Source organism: Argentina silus (genome assembly GCF_951799395.1).
Source record: "Argentina silus genome assembly, chromosome: 4".
NCBI classification, from domain to species: Eukaryota; Metazoa; Chordata; class Actinopteri; order Argentiniformes; family Argentinidae; genus Argentina; species Argentina silus.
Window position 1 is genome coordinate 18,788,494 of NC_139658.1, and position 18,411 is coordinate 18,806,904.

An 18,411-nucleotide genomic window follows, 5' to 3' on the forward strand; every position below is an offset into this window, starting at 1 on the left:
TTGACTTTCCCAGATGTCTTGTTGACGGTGTCAGTATGAATAGGATAAGGCTTTGAAAATTGGTTATACAGTGCCCTCCATAAGGGTTAGCCTAACATTTGAATATAAGCTCTATACTGCAGCAATGAAAACTGGGTTTTAGATCAAATTACTATGAGGCAGAAGTACAGAATGTCAGCTTTCATTTGAACGTATTTCCATACATATGTAATTTATTATTTGGACAAATTAGGTTGAATTATTAAAGAAAAATAAGTCTGCTGATGAGGGAAAAGTCACTGGTGGGGTCTGTGTGTCTCTTTGTAAGGTTGTGGGTGTGTGTTTTTTATTGACAACTAAAAACAACTGAGATCACGTGCCTTTGCAGTTAATTTGCAGTGGGTCGATCATGGTGGGGTAGATTCAAACTCTTTACAAAAAACCTTCCTATTTCTTAAAACAGAAAACGGTTAAGTCATTTTATTCCCCTCACTAGGGTTGAGCCTGGATCCCTCACTGTCATAAATCATTAGTAATTCTTTAAAAGCACCCCACACTCAGACAACCCATCCCTCTGCGTCCCATGAGGTCCAAGGGTGGCCTCTCGTTTAGTGGTTAATTAATAAATTAATCAGCAGCTCTGCAAATGCAGTGATTGGCCCTTGGTAATACATCACAGGGTCACCATGGTTACTGTCTGTGGTAATTAAAGCTGATATTTAAGCTCTCAGATTCATGTCCCAGGGGTGTCGGGGGGGGGGGGGGTTGTCATGTCATTGGCTTAATATCAGCATCTACTGTATGCTTACTGAGACCATCGGCAACCACAACCATACATAAACAAACACATACATGCACACACATACCACACATACAGAAACAAGATGTCAGTTGTAAATCTTATCCCGATACCGTAGGTCCATTTTACAAATTAAAGGGGGAAAGGGAGCATAGAGAGAGAGAGAAAGTTAAGCCACCGGAGTCAAGATGATCTAACACAGAGATTGTGTTGACAAAAAAGGGAACAACAAATGTGTAGAGATTCATTAACAGCCAACTCTAGGCCTCATTGAGAAAGACACCCGATTTCTGCTCAGAGAGTGTCAGTTTGTTAACTCATAATGTGCATTAGCTTTGTCTTCACCAATGATTTAGAGCTCTCTACACTAGTTTGTGGAGGGGGAGCAGGGAGATCAGCTTAACAGAAAACTGTACCCTCACATGCTTTTAAAACGTGTGTAATTCATTACTGACAGAAAAAATTACAACCCTTTTTGGATACTAGAAAAATGACTGCCATTACCACTACCCACTTCTACAGGCTACCGATACTTCCACAACTCTCTGCTACACCAATATGTTGAATAATTCTCTTTAGTTGAAAAGCTACACTTACTATTTGTGAAGCCACTGTATGTTGTTAGTCATGACATGACTCAATAGATTGGAGATGTTGCTCAACGACTCTATGGTTTCTGATTGCCTGTAGTGTAGAAAACATGATATCATTCATAGCCACTATTCATCACCTTGTTGTTAGCAATTAACTAGGAGAACATACGAGTGCTTGCACTAGCACTCTCTAAGAGGCCTCTTATGGACTCTTTCAGCTGAGAATAGTCTAATAAAAGATATAAATCAAAATGCATACTGTAAAGATAATAGTCCTATGCGCCATCATTTATTAAACCATAAATCAAATGGGGGATCACAGCTGAATGAGAATGAGTGTGTTATCATGGCTAGTAGAACAATCAGCCATTTTGGGTTGGACTTGGGTTGCACTGCATAGCATCAGCTTCACGAGACACAAAATGGTGCTGACTGCGGGACATTTTGGTGAAGAAATGTGATGATTCAGTCAGTGATGACCGAAGAATGCTGCCTATTCAATGTTAACACACATTGAATGTTGAGGGTAAGTGTACTGAAGATATAGGGGTGCACAGCTCATCCTTGTTTCTTGTTTCTTTAATAAGCATCATTGATGATTGGCACAACCATGGTTTGTTATAGTGTCTGACCTCAGAGTGTGTGTATACATTATGTGTATGTGTGAATGATTATGAGAGCATATCTATCACTGTGATGTCCACTAATGGTTGCACAGAGATGATCAGGGGACATAGACCTACCTCCCTCCTCCTGACAGGTTGGAGACCCTTAATGCCCGTGTGGAGTGGCGGTGTGGCGTTAAAATGACTTAACTGTCTGACTCAGTGCTCAGTTTTGGACAGGTCCATTACCACTGTGACCCTGGCATCAATCTGGGGCTCATTTGGTCTCTGTCAGTCCCACCATCAGTGCTTCTTATCAAGAGAGATCCTCCTCATTGTCTTCCAATAGGTGACGTCATCTCCATTGGTCCATCTGGCAGTTAACAACTCTGTTTTTACAGGACAGCATGTCAGCATGTATGAATATGAATAGACCTCATGGTTGTTATGATGATGGGAGAAGATGGGAAAGAAAGAGGATGAATCCAAAAACAAGGATGGACAGAGGAAAGTGAGGGAGAGGGAGATGGACAGAGAGAGTGAACAGAACTTGGTAAACAGGATGACAGAAACCAAGATGCAAACTGACAGACAGACAGGACAGAGATGTGGGTTAGAATCAGGAAAGACAGACAACTTTACCAATAGACAGATAGAGAGGGAGTAAAAGTGACTTTGGCAGTTCCCTCCTCTTGTTCATCGATGCGACACAGACAGTGTGCCACAGTCATATTATCTGTCATACGCTGCCTGACTGCCCACAGAAGGGATGGCTCTGGGCTGAGAGGCAGGAGGGAGTGAAGGAGTGGGAGGATGACTGGATAATGGAATCAGAGGAGAGAAGAGGAACGGAGGCGTTCAAGCCCATGGTGCATCATGGGTAATATACATTGTATCTCTACTCCCCCGGTGGGATGAGAGAATCTAATTTTGCTCACAGCCATAAAAGCTGCTGCTCATCCTTACAGCTATAAAACAGGCATTGCAGTTTCACGCCTCTTTTTCTTCCTCATTTGAATTTCCATTCTATAATGGAATAGGAACAAAGGCATTTCAAGGCAATGGAAACACCTCACAAGAACATCCAGAGAAATTGACATCTAAGGATGTGGTCTGGCACTGTTTATTGGCTGTAGCTATAGTTAAACCAGTGCTCTAATGTAGTAGAGGCATGTTGAAGATATGAAAATCCCCTTTCAGAGGATTCAAGGGGCGTGTGAGATGCTGAAAGGAGAGGAGTGTGTGTTTCAACAAAGTCAACAGAAAGGGGAAGGTAATAACAGGCGGGAAAATACTGCAGCTTTAACTCATGCTACTCAACTCTCCCTATCTATCTTCTGTCTCTCTCACTCTCTTTCTCTGGTTCCCCTGACTTTCTGTCTCCCTCCATCTCTTTTTGTTCTCCCTCAGTCTCCATCTCTATCTCCTTTTCTATCTTTCTATTCTCTCTCCCTCAGTTTTGACTCAGGCATACCACACCCTCCCTCCTCGCTCCCCTCCCCCAGGAACACTGATTTTACGACAGTAACTTGACACTGCTTCTGTGTCCTATCACAGACCAGGCAGTAATTCACCTCAAAGGCAGTCAGTGGCGAATCATAGGGCCCCAATAAATTTGCCTGTCAAGGCATAACCAATAAGAGGCCAGCTTTAAATCACTGCTGTCAGCTTAGTGGCCAATGGCGTGGCGACGGCAGTAAATCTGCCAGGGAGGTGGGGGAGGGAGAGGGGGAGGGAGGCTGTGTTAATGGGTACTGCATTGCTGCTGGGGAATCCACAGGGAGGGGGTTGGGGGAGTGGGGGTGGCGAGAGACTGAGAGAAAGAGAAAAGAGAGCGGCTTCAAGAGGAGAAAATGGCTGTGTTGTTTTTTTCTTCCTTTGCTTCTTTTGGCTGCCTGTTAGAGTCCCCAGGAAAACAGATTTCCGGGCATGGAGCCAGAGAGAGGAGGAATTTATGACAGAAACAAGCCTGAACATCTGACCATCAAATAACAACACTCAGTTAACCATCTGCATCTGCGCTGGCTGCTACCTTCACCTTGTATAACACACAGAAAAATGTGCAATAAACAATATGACAGTAATCCTTAATGATTTATTTTTACATACACAATGATAATGTAAAGCAGCTTGTGTGTTCATGACATCTTTTCCTAAATATATTACGCCTTCTGTTGTACAAATTGGTGACTTGTTCTAATCAATGACAAATCTACAGAAATTAAGGGGTTCAAACTCATTGTTCGAATTCCCCAATGGATTACAAAATAAAACAAGGCTTAGCACGATGGCTGTGTATAGTCAGGCCACAATGATGAATGATGCAATCTCTCCTTCTTTAGGCCCACATGTTATGGTTACCAGATTCAAAGTTATTATTAAAGCATTATGTTGCTTCTCATGATATGTAAACCATTTTATATTGAGTGAGACTGTTACCTGTAGACATCAAGTATGTTAACATTGTTCTGATAGTGGGTCTGCGTATAATCTCCTTTTCTCCATCTTTTCCACTAATAGAGATTTATCTTTTCCTGCTCCACTATGTCCAGTAGTAAATCTCTACTCCCTCTGTCTCTCCAACCCCTGCAGCACTCTATGGAATAACTGCCTACTACTGTATTCCCACTTGTCTAACCAAAATGTACATCAGCAACCTCATACCATTACAAGCAAATATATTTACATGCACAATGACCGCAGATGAGATCTGAATGTAATTTATGCTCCCATTACCTCTTGTGGTGTGGCTGCAGATTTTGCTGTAGAACTGGGGCACCTCGTGGCTCATGCTGTGAATTATAGCCATGGAATGAGAGGAGGGAAGGGATGTTGTGGTGACAGTGTTGCTTTTGGCTTGCTCTTCGGCACAGAGCCTGAACTGACACACTATTCAGTGAGAATCTGTAAACGACACTCGGGAGGAACAGCCTCGGTCATAAAACACTGTTTAAAATGCAGAGAGATGCCGCATATCTGGCCCAGGCCCACATCTCATAAACACATACACCGCACATGCACAACACACACACACACGCACACACGCGCACACACACACACACACACACACACACACACACACACACACACACAATTTCTATGTGCAAACTGTTATGCATTGGACATTATGGTCGCCCACACTTCTGCACAATGCCAGTCCTTTTTCACCCTATCCATACACTTCAGGGTTTGTTTTTCCAAAACACGTCCCTTAACTAATGTGTTTTTCCCTTTATCGCATGCCTTGAGTTTGCACAGCTTCCAGGACCATAACACAGCACCAGATAGGAGCAGAATGTAATTAGGCAGACTCATATAACAATGCCACTGATAGAGCATCCTGGCCATTCAATCATCTCATTTGAACTAATGGTGGTGGATGCAGTGATGTCAACCAAAACCTTTGGTTCATTTGGCTTGGCAAATGAGCTTAGAGTAATGAAGATCTATGCTTCTATAGGCTTCATTATTGAATCAATGTATCAATGGATCTATTTATGTATAGAGTAGTTGAATAGGTAAGTGTCATTTATGAAAATGGTTGGTTGTCCATATTTGCTTTTTGAGTTTACAAAATATATTTGAGTTTACGCAAGACAAGATTGCCACATGCATGGTAATCACAGGAAAATATGTAGCCTGTAGACATTGAACACTTTATGACAATGAACCATTCATTCATGTACAAGTGGGCCCTCTGACTCAATCAACAGACCTCAAACCATTAGAGATACATCTACCTGTCAACATTACACATACAACATTGGCCTCAATTACAGACCTTTGACATACAATGTTATTAGATAGGCCTACATACAAGCACAAACCTGCAACACAGACACACACAGACACACACACGCAACCCTGCAGCTGTTTTCCAGTGTGTATGTAAAGCATAGCAGCATGCCAAACGATGGCATTTCAGTCAATTATCCTGGTTTCTGGGTAATCAATATGAATTACCTCTCTGCCTCTTTATGACTCTGCCAGGGTAATTAGCCGATGAGAAACGAGTCCTTGATGGCTTGGAGGTGTCACCAGCGTTGCCTGATGAAAATGAAAAAGATGGCAGACTTTCCAGAGGAGCGGATCCATGACCTTTTCCTACCCTTTGCATGCTGTGCACCTCAGCACACGGTTACAGGCTACCTTCAGGGTCTATTGTTCTATGCAACTGGTCAAACCAAGATTCACATAATTGGCAGTATTCTGTGTTAGTTAGTGTCTACCGTCCTCATTATAAGGACTATAATGTCTAGCAGATCTAGTCTGTTCAGGCTCTTTGCAAGATCCCAGCAGGACCATTCTATGCTTCACTACTTCTGGCCGTTTGGCGGTGGCACTCTTCTACCTGCAAGGGACCAGTGCATACTGATGAGTAGTGTGAAAAACATGCAGGTAGAATTGCAGAGCTGATGCTCATCCCCGGCCGCTGACAGAGGGTTTATGTTTGCAGCTGCATCTCGACACACCTAGAACCTGTACTCTTCTCAGCCTTATTAAATGGTGAATATTATGACGACACACTTTCTTTTGAGGCATTTTACTTGTGTATTGGCTGTTAAGCCCCATATCCTTATGCAGTATTTGAGAGACTTTATATAGTCACTCTGCTATAATAGTAGATCAACAGTAGACCTTCCACATCATCTCCTACTGCTAGAACACTGTCCCGCTAATACTTTCACTGCCAGCAGATGGCATCATAATCTCTCTTTTTTCTTACCTTTTGCAGCAAAAGGCACCCTCTACATTTTACCCTATAGAAACTGCACCACACACAAGAGAACCAAATAAAATGTTTATTGGTTTAAATAGCAAAGTTCATTATGATTTTACAGTTCTTTCCACAAGACGGTCAGGGGAAACAGTGTAAAGAGAACCTGTAAATTAACACAATTTTCCCAAAGTATTATAAACAAAGGCTTTATGCACAACTACATAGACAAATAGTCAACACACGGAGTGGAATCTCAAGTGGAAGTTGTCTACAAAGAGACAGGACCACAGCCAGGATATTGCACAATGATTGACCTTATAGCCCTGTCATATAATCAACACAGCTAACAGGCGCTACGCCAAGATGCCAAACTCTCAGAAAAAGTCATAGAGGGTTGATAACGCAATAGTTTTTCAAATCATCAAATCACATTTGTCGGTAATAGAAAAAGGTCAGGATTTACATGTAGCCATAGAGACAGTCCTGATGTGTTTGGGGTAGAGAAACTATGTTTTGATTTTTTCTGTTGTCTCAGCAAAGAGAGCCATAGAACTACCAGCATACAATTGGAATAGATCAAGACACAGGAAATGTAGTTTAAAAAAGGCCACAGTGGGGTCCTAGGATGGTGGCTCAGTCAGAGGACTTCAGTGCAATGATCTCTGGAACATGTGGAGGGAGGGGGGGAGAGGAATGATGTCATCAGGTGAGTGTGTGCTTTATGTGGAGGGAGGGGGGGAGAGGAATGATGTCATCAGGTGAGTGTGTGCTTATACATGTCGGCAGAGACAACCTATCGCAGCAGGGACCACTTGATCTGTTCTTTAGCAGACTGAAGCACCTGAAGGAGGGAAACAAGAGAGAGGTAAAGTCAGTTTTAGTTGATTCCATCATTCACCATTCCAACATCAGCTGTAAAAACAGAGAGAAAGTCATGCAGACAAATTCCAGATATAATGCTACACTACGGAACAATGACTCAGTGAACAAATAAACCATTTAATTCTCTTGTTAGCCATTACAGGGGGAGAATTGGCAATGAAGATGAATCTACTGAGTGGACGAGTGAGACACATATAGCCAGTGAAACAACTCTCATGTGAGCATCAATCAGCTCAGAGAATCTGCCTAGTGTGTAGATGCCACCTTGCTAACAGCATAGCCTCATAAACAGCTAAACAGGGATAATGCTGGAGTAAAAAACTATAGAAATCGTAAATCATGAGGGCCATTCTGGAGGGAGGTCTAATCTGAGGTTATCAAACAAGCTTCACCCAGCACTTAACTATACGCATCCTTATATACTCATGTGCTTCATATATAAATATACTGATGTTGTAGAAGTATCATCTAGACACACAAGAAATTATATTCATTCAATTTTTCATAAACTCTACAAGATCTTCTAACAGGCACCTATAGCTAGCCAAATTTGATGCCCACATCATCTTACCTGAGACACGGTCTGTTCTGTGAGAGGAACATCATCCCCCTGTGAGAGAGAGCGCAAGACAGATATGGAGGGGAGAGAGTGAAAGAGAGAGAGAGAGAGAGTGTTCAGGTCAGTCTAATTTTGTTAATATCCATGCAGCACTGATACTCATTAGCAAGTGTCTAAGGAACAGAGGATCAGCAGTCTTACCCTCAGGGCCACACGGTACACCACCTGCTGAGGGTCACTCTCCAGGATGACTCTGAATGAGAGAAGAGCACAGACTCATATTGGCTGAAATCTCGACACTGAGCAAGGCTGGATTTACACGCAACCACCATCAGCCAATGGTTGAAACATTTAGAGAAGTGAGGGTACCCACCCCCCATCCACTATCTCATCTACTGCCAGGAACAGGCCTTCCATGTTCTCAAGTAAGGCCCGCCGCTCTACATTCTTCCTGAATGAAGAAACAAAGAAAAATAATTCAAACACGGACAACTCTACGGCAATCTAACAGAGTGGCAGATCTCTCTGACAATACCCAGTGTATTGTCTGTGCTAAAATAACAATATAATCCTATCCAGTCTTACCTTAACATCTGACTGAGAGAATCAAACAGACAGTTTAGCACGGACATCAGCATCAACTGGGGAAGAGACAAAACAAAGCCAATCAGTGTATTTTGGAGAAAACAAACATACATGGCTGCTGTTTTAATCTGTTGTTGCTACCAGCCTACCTCATTTTCATGTGAACTTCCAATAACATAAAAGTAGAGGTCAATGTTGCTCTTGTAGACCACGGTCAGGCCCTCAAGGAGTGCTATTTCACCTGTGTAAGAAAGGAGAGAGGTTTGCTTCTAGTTACTACAACTTGCACCAATTCCACGAAGGAGCCTTCATAGCACAGCACAACCAGCTGTTGACATTATTAGCAGGAGTAAGAACTCATGTGGCCACACTGCAACCTGACGCGAGTATGGTTAGTGCTTTGGAATAGATCTTACTGTCTGTACGATGTGTCTTGCTGAAGATGTTCTTCTCAAACGCTTTTTGCTCTTTCACAGATGGATATGTGTCATCATAGTACTATGGGGAGAAGTAAAAAGTAGTGTTACAACAGGGGTACTGGTTTGTGTACATGTGACTCCAGAAGTAAGCTGAACGTATAAAGCCTGAGTTGTTTACACCACATCACTATGCATTCCAATCAGCTCTGAACACTGGTGAGCATTGCAACACTGACGTTTCTGAATGGCTAATGTGACCTGTGCAAATTGCATGGGGAACATACAGTCAGCAATGTAACCGACATGTTACCTTTGCGTAGAGTCTTTCTCCATCATTGTCAAGGATGAGGACAGCTTTCACTGTATACAGAGTTGGTTCCTGATAAAAAATAATAATAATAATGATACCTTTAGCTAGTCCAATGTCTTCAAGCATCTGATCTTATTCACATGAACCCTTGGGCCATCATCACATACATACACACTAACCACCTTCGATGAGACACATAGTACCTACCTGGCTAACACATAGCTAGCCAGCTGGCTAAATAATTCGTGTCGTTTGCATCAACAAGCTGTAGCTACAGTATCATTTTACATGCCGTCTCTGACTACCAATGACCAGTGCCTCTGACAAACATCTCACCCAATACATAACACAATTTAGATGGAGATATGAGAAACTAGTAAGCAATATTACCAGGATGAGTGCGTCCATTTTCACTGCTACTCGATGACGTGTACAGAAGGGATGCAAACAGGCTGTCAGGCACGCCACTGGCTACATTCCACGTCAATCAAATAAAGTACCTACCCAATGAAACTGGAAAGAGCGGACATTATCTCTGTGTGCACTTGGTCGCCCCCTACAGCGCTGGGTGCAAATAGCAAATGCATAGGCTACAGTTTGGCTACTATTACATTTTTGACAGAGGTTAATATAACCAGTGTATGAAATATAACTTTAGTGTAAAGAATAGGATTTATAAATACCTTTATGAGAGTGTTGGGCTCTATTATCATAACCATTAAAAACAAAGAACTATCACTCCAGGTTTCCGTTTGTCATAAGACACTTTATTAACAAATTATGTATAATTTAAAGTCAGGTTGAAAAAAAAAAATGAAAAAAAATGAAAAGAAAAAAAGAAGTTTACGCTGCCCTCATGCATCATTGAGCACAATAGATATTTTAATCTATTGTTTAAATTTGTACTGGTGGCCCTTGTAATATTGTGTGGCTTCAATATCTTTCAGTAAACAGGATTACATTTTCAGTTATAATCTTCAGCACCAAATTCTTAGCTTTTTCAACACCCACGTAGCACTTTAGGCTACAAGAGAAATCTAGGAGTCTAAAAATACTAGGTCATGTGATGACCAATATGTTAATTTTTTTAAGATAAGAAAAAAACAAAAACATTTTTCCATTTACAAAGGTAAAAAAAAACTTCAATCAACAACTGTCCAGCAGCGTTCATGTAGTCTCCGATTCATCCATTTAAAATTACACTGAAACACAACAAATGTTTATGGTCAATGAAAACAAATCTGGTTTAGGTGGAGGAACACACTTTGATTACCAGTGAAATGCATTAACATTTCTACTTTAAATTATGAAATAATTCGCCATCATTCAAGTATCATTCAAGTATGGCAAAATGCCAGTATACCTGGTGTCCAGATAGGCCTTGCAACTGTTGTTCATCCCCGTAGAGGTGAGGTAAGATAAGGTTCAGGCATCATCTTAAAGTTCTGAAAATGAAACTAGATAAATTAGAGAAAGCATTCATAAGCATGATTACTACAATGTTACTGTCAGTCCATGGCTCAAAACCTTATTTGATAATTTCATGCACTACCAACTCTAGAAACTACTGAAATCAGGATTTTGGCCCACTTATGACTGTCTCAAAAAAAGCATAACCTAAATCTATATAAGAGTAGCAGTCAAGGTTTGCATCAATCAAACAAATGGGCATCCAATACCATTGGTGGTGATAACCTTACGCAGAAAGTCAGGTACTGTAGCTTTACCCCTCTTAGGAAAGACATTTTCTATGGTGCCCATTTAAGTTCTTGCGTCATAAGACACACCATTTTAGTTTTTGCATCCTAAGACACAACCTGGACTGCTAACACATTTAGTAAATGGTGATATTGTTAAAAAATACAAGAGGTGATCAAAAATCTCTTCTTACCTACCAGAATGGTATATAAAAATACCCTTTTCTCGAGCTGCCTCTCGCTAGTTTTACAAGAGCAACCATCTGTACTCAGACTGCTGCTGTCCCCCTGCTTCACTGGCTCCTCGCAGGGATCTTGCTACTTCTCTCCCTCAGCTGGTTCCTCCCATTGGCTAGCATCTCAGCTGGCTCCTTCAATTGGCTTGCCTCAAGCTCTGTGTGTAAACTAGACTCCAATTGATAATGAAGCTATGAGCCAACGGAAAGGCCTTCCAGAACTCTTTTTGTCTCGTCCAGTGGCAACAAATCATAACTTTTGAGTCGAAAGAATCTTCAAGAAAAGCACAAGGGACTATGACCCTTTAGGGGCCAAGCATATCATCACAAAGTGCATTGAGGTTGATAAACAAAGGAGCATGCCATTTGAATTCAGATTACTTCTTTAAAATGCTCCAATTACACTTCACATCAATGGTCGGGGTCAATTAGAATTTCAATTCACTCAATGTGAAGAAGTGCAATAGGATTCAATGGAAAACAATGGGCGCTTCTCAATTCATAAATTGAATCAGCCCCACTTGTAACTGAATTGACCCCAACCCTTCATCCTTGTCTATTCGTCTTTTGACAACTAATCTTTTTACATCAGCACCAAAACGTCCACTGTGGCAGTCATTAGATTTGCAGATGCACATCTTTTAAGACCATGAAATACCATTAATCAAAATACACAATGTAAAAAAAACAAAACTGAAAAGTGGTTTATTTCATCTTGATTTGGGTGGCAGTTACATCTTAAAAACACCTTATGGGTGCAGGGGGAAAAAAACAAAATACCTCCATAAAACCTCAGGGGAAGGCTTAACACTTCACAAAGACAAACTACGAAATAAAATAATCTTGTTGGAAGCATTTTCACAAAAACTGTTTGGAAGCATCCATCAATCCCCCTCCCTCCCTTTCCACATGATTTTTCCTCGTCTACTGTACATTTCTCTTCATGTGGCAGATGTAAACCTGCCACAACTGTGCTTGGCTGAGCAGATCTAGGGGGTAAACCTGCTGCTTCCTTTCCCTGTCACCTCCCTGGCTCTCCTCTCCTAAGTACTGTAGCCTGTTGGACAATACGGAACAACATTGTTAAACTTTTGCACCTTTCTTCGTCATTATCAGCTACATTTGAGTGGGATCAAGAGAACAAAAAGCCAGGAGCAAGCCTTCAATTCAAGTCCATTGCTCTACATAGCAAAGGAACTAACGGCAGATTGTGTGTGTTGAGTTGGGGGATGTTTCGTACTCAGTCCAATCCATACATTAGGCCATGGGGCTCAATAGAAGGTAGATTCTGTGAAAGTAAAGGTTTGCTGCTGGATCCCCCAAATACAGAACTCAGTCCATTTCAGCATCGCACATGTATCACCGCATAACGATGATCACCCACAATCCCAGGCTTACTGTCCACATGTAAGAGGACTGCTTTGTTTTCTAAAAAAAAAAACAATGATACTGCATCTTGGACTAAACTGTGCCACGTAAGCCACATAGTGGAAAAGGCATTTAAATCCCTCCATTACACTGACTCATGGCTAAATTCAAGAGTCCAATCTAGAGGTGCAGTGCAATGCTTGCAGTACAGTGCTTACCTCAGAACCTAGAACCTTCGACCTCCGGATCCCCCTCCATATCCACCACCGGAGCCTCCTCCATACCCACCTGCAGAACATGCCAGGTCTTTTATAAATACTACCTAAAAGGCGCTGTAAAAACCTACATCTTCCTCCCTCACATCAGGACCATGGGGTCTTCACTACATAAGGGAAATGCAGTGGTATGGAGCTTACCACCATATGGGCCACTGCTCCTGCCCCCTCCACTGCCACCACCATAGTTGCTTCCTTTCATTGGGCCGTAGCTAGATGAGGACTGGCTGTTGTAACTGCCAAAGTCGTTGTAGTCTCCACCACTGCCACCTCCACTGCTGCCACCACCACTGCTGCTGCTGAAGTTACCTACAAGATGGTGACCAGGTGTTTGAACGCCGAACAGATTAACATTACTTGATCTATCATCAAAGAAAACTACCCTGACCTGGGTCAGAGTCAATTCGATGTAAATTCTGCAAGTGAGTTGAATGTACAATTCAGAAATGAAAATAAATAAATCAAAAGATCTAAAAAGCTTCTTTGTTTATTGACAAACCATTGAAAATAAAAGGCTCTATTTGCAATCATTGGTTTATAATTTCAATTTACTTTCTGAATTGAAATTCAACTCAAAGCAAACTGATGGCACTACTACCCAGCATGTGTAGACCTAAAGGTTGACCTACCACTGGCGTAGCCTCCGCCTCCACTGCCACCTCCGCCATTGTTGTAGCTGTCATATCCTCCTCCTCCTCCATAACCTCCACCCTGGTTGCCGTAGCCCTGGCCACCACTATAGCCACGGTTGCCACCATACCCAGGGCCTCCTCCATAGCCACCTGACGAAACAAGTCCAATGAGTAAGGGATTTGTACAAACCAGCAAATCCCCTCCAAACAACTTACCCCCGCATTCTATTACTTTCACACCAGATGCTCTTGCATGCGAGCATTCAGTGTTCCACAACATAAACATCCTTAAAAAATAGGCCAGGGGAACTCACCATTGCCTCCAAAGCTATTGTATCCATCACCATCACCATATCCTCCACCACCTCCTCCTCTCCCTCCACCAAAGCTACCTGGATTAAGATACAGTAGGACTCATCGTTACCACTGGAAGACTACGAAGCATAGTTGGCACATGTCACCCTGAAGACAGGGGTTAGACATTTCACAGCAGGGAACAAACAAAGCAGATGAAAGAATGTCCAAACCTCCATATCCACCACCTCTTCCAAAGTTCCCACCTCTTGGCCCTGAAACACAGTGAGAGAAATTGAACAGGTCAATAACTTTCATAAGTTAGGGGAGTGTGCAATATTCTATAGTGATTGCATATTTTTTCTAGGAGATGTGCAAAACAACAGGGAGTGTGCAATTGTAGCTTATTTGTTTTCCGACAAAGTATCTAATATTAATCTTTAAATTGCACTTGTTCACAAAAAAATGCAGAATCAGTAGTCTACTCAAAGTCAGGTGAAATCCATACCTCTCGAATTCATGCCTGATCTGTTCATGTCCTCCTTTGACAATGCTTTCCTCACTTCACAGTTATGGCCATTCACTGTGTGATACTTCTGGACTGTAGGGGGAGAAAACAAGAGTTCAAAGAAATGATTGCTGTGATGTGAGAACTACAACAATTGTATTTGACACCGTCAATAAAAACTACATTTTTGTATCAATGACACTGATGACTTACTGACAATCCTGTCCACAGAATCATGATCGTCAAATGTAACAAAGGCAAATCCTCTCTTCTTGCCACTGCCTCTATCAGTCATAATGTCGATCACCTCGATCTTGCCAAATTGATCAAAGTAGTCCCTGAGGTGATGCTCCTCTGTGTCTTCTTTGATGCCACCCACAAATATCTTCTTCACGGTCGTGTGGGCACCCGGCCTGGAGGAATCCTGTTCAAGACATCAGGTTCAAGTTTCAATCAGTTAAAAGGAAAACCAGAAAACGAAAATTGCATGGTCATCAGTCATCACTTACCTCTCTGGACACAGCTCTCTTGGGCTCGACTTGCCTGCCATCAACCTTGTGAGGACGTGCCTCCATTGATGCATCCACCTCATCCACTGAACTGTATGTAACAAAGCCAAAACCCCTTGATCTCTTTGAGACAGGATCTTTCATCACCTGTGGGGTTAACAGGGACTTGTTAATTGATCATAGTACGACAAAAGCATAATAATTACATACCTGCAGCAAAGAGAGCACGCTACTTACCACACAGTCTGTGAGGGATCCCCATCGTTCAAAATGAGCCCGCAAACTCTCATCAGTAGTTTCGAAGCTCAGCCCACCAATGAAGAGCTTGCGGAGCTGCTCTGGCTCACGGGGAGACTAAACAGAGAGAAGAATCTATTTACAAATCATTGGGCATACTAGCTAGTTAGTTTCTGATCACAAAGAGCTACACTAAACATTTCAAATACAAATTTGGAGCCATACATCTTGCTTGCTAGCTAGCTACAGAGTTTGCAAGGGCATAGCTACTATCAGAGTAATACATTAGGAAATGTACGGAGGACTCGGGAAAACCATCCTCAGTACTGGCACCAAAAGTTCCATGGCACACAAGTGACATTTTACAAATTTTACAGGAGAGCCAAAACAAAACTGCGATTGGTAGGCCTAGTGTTTATTACATTTAAGACAATCATTTAAAGCCATTTATGTTTTAAAAAATATCAGATTTCAGTTTATAAGTAGGCAAATAAAATCTGACCAAATATTGTTTAAAACAAAACTTGACTTAGAAGGTCACTTAGGCCTTTTGTGCACGTAATTTCAAGTAATTTTGCTAAGAGTTCAAGCTGAACCCATTGTGTAATGGGGTCTTTGTTTTCATCCTCGATTCCAGTCACATCCTTTTACCAATAGACAGGCTCATCTAGAGCTTTCTATTCATAAAACCCTTTTGAAAAAAAGATTAACATTAGTGCTGATGACATTTTGGCAACACTTTACATTAAAGAGATGCCAAGTGGTTTATTTTATATTTTCTGCCAGTTACTAAAACACAGGGCAGAAAAGTGTGACCGGAAATGTCAATGTTTGCTTGCTAGCTACATGGAAGGTCTGTGTGCGGCTGCCTGGCCTGACCCAGTCACTCAGCCGGCCTACATGCACACAACAAACAACATCAGGAGTACTTAACAGTAGGCCATCTATGCTGTGTGTAATGGCGGATTTGTCTAACAAGCCAGCTAGCTATTGCTAAAACAATGACACTTGGAATGAATGTTGTGTGCTAATGCATTTTGCAATAGTGCACGCATTTGATTATCCTCACAACAGCACTGGGCATGTAGGTTTTAGGCTACAACCAGCTACAAAACGTTAGTTATTAATGACATTATTTCTGTAAGCAGAGGAGAGGCCAGTTCAGCATAGTTAGCGCTAGCCAGACGTTAAGCTACAAACCATGCCTTATCTCAAAGTAGATACATTTGGCTTCACCAGTAACGTTAAATGTAGCTACGCTTACGGGTCTTACTAACGAAGTCCAAAGTTCTCTTACCTCCTTCGAGGACATAATTGATGGTTTTTGCCGTGGACCGTGAACAGAGCGGCTTGAGGCTACTCATACAAAGCTTCTTCTTCTATTTGGATTGTCGGCCCTCCAAACACTGCGTGAGGCGTGTTGCTGCCATCCACAGGATATCACTGTCAATACACTAAAATCCATCCCAGTGGTCACATCCATCAATGCACACAGTAACTCCCTCAAGGTTCACGCACCTCATACTCTCATATGTAATCCATCCTGATGCCTCCCTATAAAATTGCCAACCCAACCTCATGATGAATACTTGTTTATTATTGTTGAACATCAGACTGAGATTGCATGAGGTGGCTTAAGCCAGTCTATACAGTCTGTGCAGTGTCATGGCTCCATGCATAGGCTGCTTATCCATACCTTGATCATAAAGCATGCACAACCATTCAAGCACGCAAGCCACAAAGCTGTAGTTGCTACATTATCAAAATCAGAACCATGTATTTTAATTCAGGGCTCTCCGGTCTACCACATGGAGGCTTTAGTTACAGCGATTCACCTGTTTCAAACAATCAATTAAAACACAATTAATTTAATGTGTTTAGTAGAAAAAGATTTGACAATTTTCTGTAAATTAAAGTCGGCCATTGTTTTACAGATTTGAAGCTGTGTTGATGGAGGGATGAAAAGTCAGGTCATGGAAGACTGATCATCTGTGTGCCATGATTAGAGTAGGTCCAGCATCCCTATAAGGTAGACCAAATTTCATTATTAAATAGTTAAATAATAATGGGTTTGATAAAAATGTTCAGACTAGAATTAGATTCAGAAAACTGTTTTACATTCATCATCTGAATTGATACACACAGCCTGGTAAATCAAAGAACCAGAGAAAAGATGCCTCTTTGATTTAAAATTATTGAACAAGTGTCTTTCTCTCTCTCTCTCTCTCTCTCTCTCTCTCTCTCCCTCCCTCCCACCTCCCTCCCTCCCCCTCCCTCCCTCCCTCCCTCCCTCCCCCCTCCCGCTCTCTCTCTCTCTCTCTCTGTCTCTCTCTCTCTCTCCCTCCCTCCCACCTCCCTCCCTCCCCCCCTCCCTCCCTCCCTCCCCCCCTCCCTCTCTCTCTCTCTCTCTCTCTCTCTCCCTCCCTCCCTCTCTCCCTCTCTCTCTCTCTCTCTCTCTCTCAACCATGCCTCTCATTGGTTTGACTGCCCTCTGCCTTTCCAGCTCTCTCCGGGGCTGAGGCAGAAAAAGAGTTATAGCTGCCATAAAAAGGAAGATAATGCATTGTTAACTAATTCTGTGTGCTTCGAGCTGATATATCCCTTCACTCTAAATCTCTATGGCTGTAATAAAAGCCAAATGCTAATGCTTGCCCTGCACGAGCTGAGATCCTTTTTTTTAATATATTGGTGAGGAAAAAAGAAAAGAGGTAAAAGGGAGGATAGGAAGAAAGAACGGGAGGGTTTAGAGTAAAGTGGAGTTCAAAGCTACTAGGTAATCCAGCAGGATCCATGGATGTGACACACAGAGAGAGAAGATAGCCAGGGATAGCAATTGAAGGTTTCAACCTCTAACTCACTCACGAATCAATAACTCTACCATGTGGGAATTTGAAAAGGATTCCACTTCTAGAAGGAGTGAAGTGTGAACAGAAGCCAGAGTAGCCTCTGAGACTTCTTACATCTTCACCTGGAGGGTAAGAGCACCAATTGACAACATACTGTATCACAATGTACCTTATGGTTCTGATAGCACAACCTCTCCTCACAACATGTTTCCATTGTTCATATTGGTATTTGAAAAGAACGATTGAAGGTCACTTAACATTCTGTGTATAAACGTATTTGATTAGAGCACCTATTTATTCCCATATCACACATTATAGTACAAATCAATTCACTACTGTCAGACACACTAGTTCTGCC

At 42.0% G+C, this 18,411-nt stretch overlaps 2 protein-coding genes across 5 annotated transcripts; both read right to left on the reverse strand.

Moving 5' to 3' along the window:
• Positions 1–7,231: 7,231 nt before the first annotated feature.
• Positions 7,232–9,876, reverse strand: LOC310804096 (coatomer subunit zeta-1-like). Its single transcript, XM_083669188.1, has 9 exons — positions 9,842–9,876; positions 9,452–9,520; positions 9,139–9,220; positions 8,872–8,963; positions 8,723–8,778; positions 8,511–8,588; positions 8,339–8,390; positions 8,150–8,188; positions 7,232–7,537 (listed from the first exon to the last, which is right to left on the reverse strand). The coding sequence occupies exons 1-9, from the start codon at positions 9,857–9,859 to the stop codon at positions 7,490–7,492; spliced, it is 534 nt and encodes a 177-aa protein (XP_083525314.1). The 5' UTR covers positions 9,860–9,876; the 3' UTR covers positions 7,232–7,489.
• A 328-nt stretch (positions 9,877–10,204) lies between these two features.
• On the reverse strand, positions 10,205–16,643 carry hnrnpa1a (heterogeneous nuclear ribonucleoprotein A1a). Of its 4 annotated transcripts, none has more exons than XR_014554198.1 (11): positions 16,505–16,643; positions 15,208–15,324; positions 14,971–15,117; positions 14,675–14,885; positions 14,462–14,554; positions 14,187–14,228; positions 13,974–14,051; positions 13,657–13,809; positions 13,169–13,336; positions 10,815–10,896; positions 10,205–10,653 (listed from the first exon to the last, which is right to left on the reverse strand). XR_014554198.1 is itself a non-coding variant. In XM_083669128.1 (11 exons), the coding sequence occupies exons 1-10, from the start codon at positions 16,517–16,519 to the stop codon at positions 12,979–12,981; spliced, it is 1,086 nt and encodes a 361-aa protein (XP_083525254.1). In that variant the 5' UTR covers positions 16,520–16,643; the 3' UTR covers positions 12,064–12,441; positions 12,971–12,978. The 4 variants fall into 4 exon arrangements, 3 of the variants coding, with proteins under 3 accessions (XP_083525254.1, XP_083525256.1, XP_083525255.1); XM_083669128.1 differs by lacking the exons at positions 10,205–10,653; positions 10,815–10,896 and adding exons at positions 12,064–12,441; positions 12,971–13,040; XM_083669130.1 differs by lacking the exons at positions 10,205–10,653; positions 10,815–10,896; positions 13,974–14,051 and adding exons at positions 12,064–12,441; positions 12,971–13,040.
• Between the last annotated feature and the right edge of the window lie 1,768 nt (positions 16,644–18,411).